This window comes from Anneissia japonica, unplaced genomic scaffold (genome assembly GCF_011630105.1).
Source record: "Anneissia japonica isolate Jap-2015-1 unplaced genomic scaffold, ASM1163010v1 scaffold673_len1821605_cov196, whole genome shotgun sequence".
NCBI classification, from domain to species: Eukaryota; Metazoa; Echinodermata; class Crinoidea; order Comatulida; family Comatulidae; genus Anneissia; species Anneissia japonica.
This window is the reverse complement of record NW_022717449.1, coordinates 1,446,899-1,458,736: the sequence shown is the minus strand read 5'-3', so window position 1 is coordinate 1,458,736 and position 11,838 is coordinate 1,446,899. Positions and strand designations below refer to the sequence as shown.

Sequence of the window (11,838 nt, the reverse complement as noted above, 5' to 3'; positions counted from 1 at the left end):
GCTGATTTCCCCTAGCCCTAGTAAAAAGTTGTTTGAAGTTTTGAAGCACCGTTAGGGTATTGTCTAACGCGTGCAGCTGTTACATAAGTGCTTCCCAATAAACATCCATATCTTCACCTCATGAACCATCTACCTAATTACACTCATAAACATTATACTATTCAATTCAAAGATCGTTGACAACTACTAGATCATATTTATAACACACCTAAACAGAACAGATCCCTGCCATTTGATTAGTGGGTTTCGTATCACGTGACATTGGTTATTCATCCCATTTCGTCACTCATCATGTTGAAATATATATTTCCATCCGTGCATTTTTCTCTCCATTCGTTACCAAGGCACGTTGCCTAGGAAACGAAATTACTTCAACCTAAATACAAAATCTTTTGATTTGTTAAAAAGACGTGGGACTGACTTATTCCGGAAGGTTAAATCCATGAAATGACGTCACGTCACCTACAGCCTATTTCTTGCTGAACTTTTGTCTTTTAGCGGTGTGCGATGTATTCAGTGGAGATTTTGTTTATTGTAAACAGCTGTAGAGTATTTTAATTATGTGGATGATACCTCAAAAACTAGCTCAAACTTGTGCAAAATCTGTGCTGATTCGACCCTTATTTTCTGAAATGCGCTGACGGATTTCTAGCCCTAGGAGGTTTTGCGCGGAGTAAAGGCCAGGCCAGGCCAGGCGCGGATAATAGCAGGCTAGGCTAGGCCAGGTCAGGCTAGGCCGAACTGATCTATTTAGGTGTGTTATAAAACAAATTATTATGAATGTTTAGTTTTCGTGCAATATAAAGAATATTTTCATTATTTGTATCTGGAATCTGGAATGTCGATATATGGCTATGACTACAACATAAATTGGTTGTCAACTTTGCCATTTTTGTAATTTTCTCATGTTTTAATAAAAATAGGCGGGTGGGGTAGGAGAGTGCTCAGGCAAATCCCCCTGGTTAAGCCACTGTCAGTGGGCCTAAAATTATGCATTTAATTTTCCGATTAGTATTTACATGAACCTTCTTTCGATATCAAAATATAAAGTTGGATTCTCAAAACATTTTATATACCGTAAAACCTCGAATTGTAGCCCAGTTGGCTTAATCTTGAATTGAGGGCCCCTATTTAGTTTGCAAAATTAGCCTTGAAAAGAAGCCCATCTCGAAGAGAAGCCCATGGCCTTCTTTTCAAGATAGCATAGGCTTCTTTTCGAGATAGTACCGTAGAGTGCATGATTTTCAGAAAACAAAATAAATTAAAATCCAGCTCGGTTTATACGTTAGTTTAGGTGATTTAATGTGAGTTAAATCCACTCCATAAATATAGAGATTGATAACATTGACCTTATTTATTGTTAAATTGTACAAATTCACAGCATTCATTTTGAAAAGAAGCCACCCCCACCCCTTACATACCATCTTTACTTTGCAAAAGTAGTGTCGAAAAGAAGCCCATCCAAAGTTCGCAAAAAAAAAAAAAAGATGCCCAGGGCTTCAATTCGATGTTTTACGGTATTTACAAAAAATGAAAACCAGGCTAAAACAATTTTTTATCATATTCATTGTTATTTTTATAACATAAGTATATAGTCAATTATCAGATTACGATCTGTGGTAGCTCCAGCAGGGCGGGCGGGCGGCCTAGGGGGCATATCCCCTCGTGGGGAAGCCTAGCCGCTACCGTCGGGGAAAAGGGTGGATTTTTGTCGAGGAATTAAAATACAGATGAAAACAAGTTATGTTACAGACAGGTTTAGGTCAACCATCTTCTTCATTTAGCTCTTTGTATTAACTTTTTCATCACTATAATGAAATTTAGGTTGCCATTTACAGCCTATTGTGTTGTGCCCCATCGCTACAACGTCAAGTTGCGCCACCACCCTCAGCTACTAAGCTATTACCATCATGACAACTCTGATGGAGTCGATGTTGTACTGTCCGATGCCTTCGAGTTATCAATAGAATACGGTGAAATAGAAGGGGATGTCATGTTTGTGCTTTGTTTCTAATCTAGTACTTTAATACAAAATGTATTCCTACTATTAGCAAGTTGTTTGGCCATCACAGAAGTTACATGTCATACTCAATGTCAGGGGTAGCGCCAGCGGGGGCGGGGGAGAAATAGCACAATTCGTCGGGGAGAAAAAAAAATTATATGATTTTTCTACATACTTTAGTAGACGCTAAAATCGATTAAATAAGACTTTGTACCCCCTAAATTGTCAAAATTTTCGGGGGTTTGCCCCCCTTGGACCACTTTCGAGACCTTTTAATCGAAGCTCGACCACGCATACTTTGCTTTCGTCGGGGAAATCTGACCCCTCGTCGGGGCACCGGCCCCCACGTCGGGGACCTCGGCATCCCCGTCGGGCAAATCCTGGCGCCACCCCTGCTCAATGTCCGAGATTACATCGGGGTAGGGGTAAAAACTTTTAAAATGTTTATGTGAGATTGTTTTAGTTTCAAATGTTAAGCTGGGTCAGTTGAAACAGATCAACAATCACTTTGGTTAAAACGTAATAAAATTGTTATGGATAGGACAACACTTAAGCATAAAAAGGTATGTACAAATTGTTTGGTCTTTTTCCATGTTTTATATAATACGGTAGTCCTGAGTTGGTAAAATGTGTACAGTTGTAATGATAAGGTCATAATTTGTAATTTGTAATAATGCACATAATTATAGCACCTCTGCTGCACACCCCGGTCCATGCATCGCACCTGATATCACCCGTATCCATTTTAGTCTATTTGCCTCTCCCACGCACCATCAGCACTTATACGTCACCATTAATAGGCCTACGGTACCTCAATCTAGTTTTTCGTTGCCTCTGTATTTAGGTGATGCTGCTGGGCACATCGATATCCTGGTGGGTAAAGAAGAAAGGTATGGCTTGTACCAGATTTTGGGTGCCGCGACAAACACTTATTTGTACATGTATGCTGCGTCGAACTGTTAAATATCTGCATAATGAAGAGTGAGTATTTATTCAAATTTTTCATGATCAAACTTCATTCCGGCAAAGAACTTAAATTTATTTAGCTATTTATTATCTTTGATTCCGGTCAACTTAAAAGAGGACTAGCAAAATGATTTTTTTGTTCTAGAGTGGATTTTTTGATATCTTTTAATATCGACAAACGCGCAGGTACGCGTGCACCCACGCGTTAGTGCGCGTGTAAAATTTAGAACATTTTTCCAAAATGTCTAAATTGATAATTTTAGGTGTGCTTCAGGCAATTTTAAAGCCCCATTCCCGGCAAAATTTCCATTTTTAAGAAAAATCTAATTTTTGTATAATGTTATAAAGATTTATAAATATAATACGGAATTGCTAGTTTAACTGAATTTAGACATTCCTAAGAATGAAAAAAATGTAAAATAAGACTGAAATTTGATTTTTTGTGTTCCACACAAAAAATAAATGCGGATGAATTTTTCATGTTGATTTTGCGATAGGTCGTGAGAAGAAATATCGTAGGCGCCGAAAACATTAGCCTATCCAATGCTGCTGGCTAGGCAGCCAGCAAGGTTCTGTTATCACACATAAAAACGGCCGACATGATATTTTCCGTTGCTAGTATTGACACTTATGAAATATAATATTTCATAGGAATTATTTCAAATTTGTTAAAAACCGATTCTGACTGAGATTTTGACACTTAAACAAACATATCTCAACCTAACCGAACGACCGCATTGTGCGAGATGCGAAGTACAAAAAGTAATCTCATTAGAGAGGGCGCACTTTATTGACTGTATAAAGCATACATAAAAGCGAGAGTATTCAAGTGGATGCGATCTACAACCTCTGAATTTGCCTAGTAACGATGAATTCGTCGAGAAAATGGTAATATTTTATAGTCTGTATTTCTCTTTTTTTTTTATTCTTTTGCGTAAAACTAAAATTCATGCCAATATTTTTCCATGATTTATAATCATCTCTATACAATATGGCATGCCTTCAGATCATCATGCCATAAAATGTCAGGCTGTCTCTTATACACATCTACATAAAAACGGCCGACATGATTTTTTCCGTTGCTAGTATTGACACTTGTGAAATATAATATTTCATTGAAATTATTTAAAATTTAAAAGAAATATGATTCTTGTGGTATCCTTCACATTGATCGTCAACAACATACAATTAACAAAGCATGCATGCAATATAAGTTACAGACTATTATTTCTTAAATTATTATGCACCGCACAACCGTCTGCATAACACCAACTACCATGTATGAGGCCGTTAGGGCCAAACTACAGTGTGGATATTACATTCCTCCATTTCTTTAAAGATTATTATTTTTTATGTGCTATTTTAAAATAGTGTATATTTCTGTATGTTATTATGAGTCTAATAAGTGTTCCAAAATGCTATTGAGTTCCAAGTGTTTCTGAATGATTTGTGTAATAGCTACTTTAAAAAATATCAAGTTATTGCTCTGAAATCCAAATTACTCCATTTAATCCATAAAATGAAACGTCTCAATTCAATTCATAACACTTCATAAAAACACAATTTTAAGATTTGGCCATCCTAGGGTGGACTATTCTCCGGCCAACATACCCTATTCCTGGGGATTATACAGCTGCCCTATTTCGATAGTAATCATATATTGATCGATGCAACAATATTTAGACTGTTCGCCCTTAATTCACTTTAATTGGTGCCTACATGCACATCTCACCCTAGATTAGCACCAAAAAGAGGCACATTCTTGATATGGTCTATGATTCGACAAAGCATGGGAAAGTTCCAAGCATGGGAGGTTACCAAAGTGCCAGGCGGAAAACCCAGTGGAAAAAGATAGGAAAGACGATATGCAAGAAAAAAAGAACAAGAACAAATCAGAACAAAACTTACAATGGCTTTTCCAGCTGCAGCTACTGCTGGGAAAACCCAATAATAATAATTTACATTTATGCGCTTTACATAAAATTATATAAAAAAAAGCATAATGACTTTACAATAATATAATAAAGTGTGCAGACAAAACACTCTCAAAGGGTCAACCATCCGCCTCTGCTCTGGCGCAATCCCAGTCCCCTACCTAGGTGGCTCGAAACCGTCTAATTTACGATCAAACAGGCATAGGGAGATAGGAAGCATAGGAAACATTAGCATTTTATTTCACAAACATGTGTAGCACGTCATGTTGGCGACAGTGGTTTTTAAACTTCTTTTGCTACCCCTCTACTCACCTTACCATCATATTGATTTTATATATGTTTATGTCGAAATAAATAAAATAAAATAAAATAAATAAAGAATAAAAGTGATTTAATTAATTTATCATTGCCATGGCGAGATTGCGTCAACGTATCGGTCGTAAACTTCAGTGGTATCACTGCTTAAATAGATAGACCTATCCGTGTCAAAGACTGTATAATTATTGTCTAATAACGGCTATATAAAATTTAATTGACTAAAACTCTAATTTTTAAAAATTAGGAAAAACAGGAATCTATGTATGCAGATAATATTAAACACTAGTATATACGGGTCTTAATAAACTTATGTAAAAGGAATAAATCGTTTATTGTAGAAATTGTGCACTTTTGAGTTTGTAAAAATGGTGGCCAACATTTACACGTTTCCAAGTTTAACAATGTATAGTACATTGTTTTGACAATAAATTTAGCCTCTGATATCCGTTGCACCCTAAAATCGATGGAGTGGTTACTGAAATGGTTACGAAATGTACAAACAATTGCGTTTTTACTCGGTTTTGGTCCGGAAATATCGCACCGCATTTTGAACAGAGCACAGACAGACACATCATGACAGTCATTCGTAATTGTTGTTAATTTTCCACTCGCTTTGAAAGGTGGGGTTTTAAGTATAGGAGATTGGTGAAAAGTGGGATAGGGAAGATAATTGATATGATATCCCCCTACTTAAAAAAGTGGAAAGGGGCGTGTTCCCCTGTTCCCTCACCGATCGACGCCCATTGGCATAACGGGCTTCTGAAATAAACTATCAAGTTACACATTTAATTATGACACATACCTTAATAGTTTTGTTGATAATACACCACGGAAATACCCTATAGGCCCAATACAGCAAACTATAGAGTTTTCTGCTAGAATACAACCTATGGACCATTTCCGCCATTAGTACACATGGTTATTTTTGGCAAAGTTTATCTTAAAAGTTGTGGTCATAAGATGAATTTTAAAACAATATTAACTAAGATTATTAGGTTAAACTTTTCACGTCGGCGCGTGTAATTTGTTTGTTTTGGTTTTTCTTTCGAAATTGGCTCTATCATGTGTATACATAATAAACAATCAGAATGCTATGCTATTTAAAGAATGGACTTCCTTATGCTGTGGTTATATTAGACTGTAATATTTTCTTAAAGAAGATCACTCGACAAACAACATAAAAAAAATCCCACGTCGGTGCATGCAGAAAATGTAATTTCCTAAAATGTGGATACGAGATTGACTGTCACTAAAATTCTATGTACCCATCATGATATTTCATGGAGCATTTAAAGATTTGACTTCCTTATGATTTAGGCCTAAGGAAATATAAATGTATATGGGTCTGAACTTTAAAGGTGATAAAGTGTGCGTCATGTCGTGGAGAATGTAATATCATGAAAGACCTTTCAACAAACAACAATGAAACATACATCTTTTACGTTAAACTTTCCACTTCCATGCATGCATGTAACGTAATTTTTTGGATACATGATATTTCATGACAGTCAAGAATGTACTGATCATATAAATTCAGGGGCGGATATGGGTTTAAATTTAGGGGGTGGGGTCGAAATGTTTCCAAAAACCCCAAAAAGAAAGGGGGTCCTGGAAAATTTTGATTCCTAGATGGCGGGAAATGAGCTTTCCCAACTTCTGAGGTGTCTTTTTTAAGTTCTTCAAAATTCAAGATTTTCCTCCTTTTAAAAACAGTCGGGTAAACTTTCTAATTCTTATTACAGTAAATAGGTGAATTAGAAGCTTGATATCTTCGTTTAGTTGAAATGGAAGACTCAAAATCCCCAAACAGTGAGCAGCATCTGCCATGAAAAAGTTACAAATGTGAACAAAAAATGTAATTAGAAAAACAGATACAATAATAACAGTGATCTTTTAGTAAAGCCCCAACATTGTAGTATAAGCTTCTGGTAATCCAGTGGTCACAAATTTATCAAACTACAATGTCTAAAATTAGTATTTGGTCCTTGTACAATATGTAAATTGTAAGCATTCAAGTGGATTCATAAGTTTAAACAGGCCTATCATATATTTTTTTAAATATCTGTGGAGAGAAGAGCACTCAAAATAAAATGTAAAAAAAAAATATTACTGCATGTGTGCTTACATTTTCGATCATCGTCATTGTCAACCTCCAGCATTTTTTCCTTCATTTCAGTAATAATTTGTGGTTGCTGCTTCTCAAATTTCCCTCTCGGCCTAGGCAGTCGTGATAGGGGCAAAAGATATGTATCTGTCCTACAGTTTATCTCATCTTTTGCATTACGGCCAGTGAGTCTCACAAATTCTGCAAAAAGCTGAAACAAAATGCTGAAGTTCAGATCAGATGCATCCACAAACATACTTTTTAAAAATGGAATCCACTTATTTAGAAGTTAAATTTAAAGGTCTCTAATTTTTAGTAATGGGATAGTGTTCATATTTCAAAATAGGTGTTGATAAATGTACCGCAGATGATGGGCTATAGCCAACAAAATGAAAATATTGGGAGCACTTTGCAGAACTGTGGTTCCTATGGAAAATGGACACACAAAATGAAGAAATACTATAGAAGAGTAAAAAAAAAGACTTAAAAAGACATACACTTGTTGACAATATTATGAAGATAGTACCATACCGTAAATAAATGCACAAAAATGAGAGTATATGAAACACAAATTTTTAGGGAAAGTAGAAGAAGACATGAGTCAAATTTCTACAACTGATGTAAACTGCCAGGAGCTGTCAACTACTAAAGTATTCAGGACTAAAGCTGATTGTGATACACAATTCGTAACTCACATCACAAACTAACACAACCAAAGTGGATTTTGTTAGTTTGTGCAATTAAAAATTGTGCCAAAAATGCGCTGTTGCTGTTATGGTCTTTTCAAGTGGAAAAGAATAAAAATATGCGCTCGTTTAAACGCACTTCTTTAAATTCACAATTTACTTTGACAGTACAGTTTGTGATGTGAGCGACAAATTAGTCAACGTCCATATAAAGGCCAGGACACAGAGAGGATATATTATCATATGTGTAATGAATTAAAATATTTATTGGTGTTAATACTTTGATAATTCCTAACAAAAATCAGTGATAGTTGACATCTTTGAAATTATCACTGATTTGAAATCATAAATTACATGTACCTCATCTGAGTTGAACAGCAAAGGGTACTTGGTCTTCAATACGGCTATTGATTCTGGTGCCAGGATATCCCCTCTTCTGTCAGGAGGTCATGTTCATACGAAAGGATATGTCTTTATCATTGCGTTTCTTAATTTCTAGCTTAGACTGTTGTTGTAACCAATTAATATGACACTAAAAAACAAAATGTTTTTACTTCATTACCAGGAAAAAAACACAATAGACAAGCTAACCTGAGATAAAGACAAGAAGAATACAATAAATGTTTCCGTGGTTACGTAACAAAATACTGCACTGCCCTGCTATTCATCACTACCTTAACAGCCTAGGCCCAGTTGAGTCATAGCCTGGGAATGTCGTGGGCCGGCATGACACAGTTGCTGTACATTCAAAAGTATCATTCCCCACCCCCAACCGATCATCCCCTCCCCCACCCCGGGAAAACGCGGGATGATCGCCGACTGGCACCCCAAAAAGCTGGTGACATCCCTACACGCGAGTATTAGCGTGCACCGACCATGGAGGGATTATTGTGCACACTGCACATTCCCTTCTGTCTGGGCTCCCCGCTGGCTCCGTCATTCATCATCATTCATAGCCTGCTACACAGCAGTACTTAGGCCTAGGCCCCTAGTACTAGCAGCCTCTCTCACCCTATAGTTAGGCCTATAGGCCAGGTCTTATGGACGCTAAACTTAGATCACAGGATGGATATTAGGCCTAATTATTAAAGTAGAACTAAAATATTTGTTTTTCTGTAGTGCACTTACCAATGAACAGCAGGACGAACAATCTTCGAATGCACCAGGCAGCTCGTTCCCCCTTCGAGAAAAAAAAAAGCGCGCATATCTTGGCTCCCAGCCATGGGCGCGCACCATACGGGTTCACAATGCGTAATCGGGGTCACGTCTGCTGATCATCGATCTGAGCTTAGGGTAGACTCAAAATCAGAATTTATGGAGATAGAATGATTCTCATATAGAATACACGAGGCAAGATTCTATTTGTGAATCACTATGATTCTTTTAAAATTTTGAGTGAATAATACCGCCCAACTTAATTGTAAAACGAAACGTTACTCAAATAAATAGCCCAATACAATTCCATAATTACATTAAACTTATATTAACCAACAGCAAACATGACACGTTTGTGTATAAGAGACAGGGGGGGGGGCGGGCTCCCCCACTTTTTGGCAAAAAATATATAATGTCTGGATATTTTTGTAGGATCGGAAAGAAATGCAGGAAAAGAAAGAGGGAAGAAGGAGGAGAAGGATGGGAAAGAGAATGTTTATCCAGTCCCCGACCGAGTTACATTTTCTCATTGGCGGATCTGGGGGAAGGGGGTCATCGGTCCTGACCCCTCCCTAATTCACATTGGCGGATCTGGGGAAGGGGTTCATGGGTTCTGACCACTCCCTTAGGCAACAAATAAAAGAAAAAAAAAAAAGAATTCTAGACCTACCTTTTCAGAACCCGTGAGCTGTTTTTTTTTTTTTTTTTTTTACACTTAAGAAAATTAGAATTTTGAAGAACATAAAAGTCATTAAAACACAATTCAAATGTCGAAAAAGCTCATTTCCCGCCATCTAGGAATCACAATTTTCCAGGGGGCGAACCCCCGGACCACCCTTTCTTTATCGATTCATGGAAAAAAGAATACGCATGCAACTACTCATTTGTTCATGTGTATACACACATAAAATAAAAAATCAGAAAAATTTACCTGACCGTTTTCAAGAGTGGAAAACCTTGAATTTTGAAGAGTTTAAAAAGTCATTTATAAAAGACATTTCAGAAGTCAGGAAAGCTCATTTCCCGCCATCTAGAAATCGACATTTTCCCGGGGGAACCTGGACTCCCTTTTTCTTTGGTGTGCATTGATTCATTGAATCATTTTCAGGAGGGGGAAACCTTGAATTTTTAAGAACTTAAAAGTAATTAAAAGACACCTCAGAAGTCGGGAAAACTAATTTTTCCGCCTTCTAGGAATCAAAAATTTTCCCGGGGGAGAACTCACGGACCCCCTTTCTTGTGGGGATTTATCGATTCATGGAAAAAAATTCGTATTCAACTACTCATTTTTGTTTTATTTTTATGTATGTATACACACATAAGGCCTATTTACTGTAAAAGCAATGGGAAAAATTTACCTGACCGTTTTCAAGAGGGGAAAACCTTGAATTTTGAAGAACTTAAAAGTAATTAAGACACCTCATAAGTCGGAAAAGCCCATTTCCCGCCATCTAGGAATCAAAATTTTCCAGGGGAGAACCCCCGGACCCCACTTTCTTTTTAGGATTTATCGATTCATGAAAAAAAAAAAATTCGTATGCAACTACTCAATTTTTTTTATGTAGGCCTATGTATACACACATAAGGCCTATTTACTGTAACAAGTGAAAAAAAATTACCTGACCGTTTTCAAGAGAGGAAACCTTAAATTTTGAAGAACTTAAATTAAAGTCGCTAAAAGATACTTCAGAATTCGGGAAAGCTCATTTCCCACCATTTAAAAATCAACATTTTCCCGGGGAGAACCTGAACCTCCCTTTTCTCTTTGGGTTTATTGATTCATTATAATAATTTTCAAGAGGGGAAATCCTTGAATTTACTTAAAAGTAATTAAAAGACACCTCAAAAGTCGGGAAAACTAATTTCCGCCTTCTAGGAATCAAAATTTCCCGGGGAGAACCCCCATACCCCCCCCCCTTCTTTTTGGGATTTATCGATTCATGGGAAAAAAATTCGTATGCAACTACTCATTTTTTTTAATGTATGTATACGGTACACTCATAAGGCCTATTTACTGTAAAAGCAATGGGAAAAAATTACCTGACCGTTTTCAAGAGGGGAAAAAAAGCTCATTTCCCGCCATCTAGGAATCAACATTTTCCCGGGCGAGAACCCCCGGACCCCCTTTTCTTTGGAGCTTATCGATTCATTGAAAAAAGAATACGTAGGCCTACGCAACTACTCATTTTTTTATGTATGTTTACACACATATCAGGCCTATTTACTCTAATAAGAATGAGAAAGTTTACCTGACCGTTTTCAAGAGGGGGAAAACCTTGAATTTTTAAGAAAAAAGTCATTAGACACCTAGCTCAAAAGTCGAGAAAAGTCACCCGTCATCTAGAAATCAACATTTTCCCGGGGGAGGACCCCGGACCCCGTAGATTTGATTCCAGATCTGCATGATTCATATTCCCATTCATCTTATAAGTGGGTGTCTCCCCCCCCCCCCTTTGAAAAACGTTCCACCGGCCCTGATATACAGTAGGCGTAGCCTAGTTGGGCATGAGAGAAGTGTTGGTCTTGAATCAGGTGGATGCATGTAAGGCTTATCTGAACTACTGACATTCAAAAGAACATGAAACATTAATCAATTGCTGTCTCTTATACACATCTAGATGTGTATAAGAGACAGGTTGGAAAAAAATTCGTATGCAACTACTCATTTTTTTT

The 11,838-nt window shown here is 37.0% G+C and overlaps 1 protein-coding gene across 1 annotated transcript; it reads right to left on the bottom strand.

The window, feature by feature from the left end:
• Positions 1-6,906: 6,906 nt before the first annotated feature.
• Positions 6,907-9,338, bottom strand: LOC117110257. Its single transcript, XM_033252891.1, has 3 exons — positions 9,139-9,338; positions 7,346-7,535; positions 6,907-7,040 (listed from the first exon to the last, which is right to left on the bottom strand). Exons 1-3 carry the CDS (start codon positions 9,244-9,246, stop codon positions 6,907-6,909), a joined length of 432 nt encoding a protein of 143 aa, XP_033108782.1. The 5' UTR covers positions 9,247-9,338.
• Positions 9,339-11,838: the final 2,500 nt, after the last annotated feature.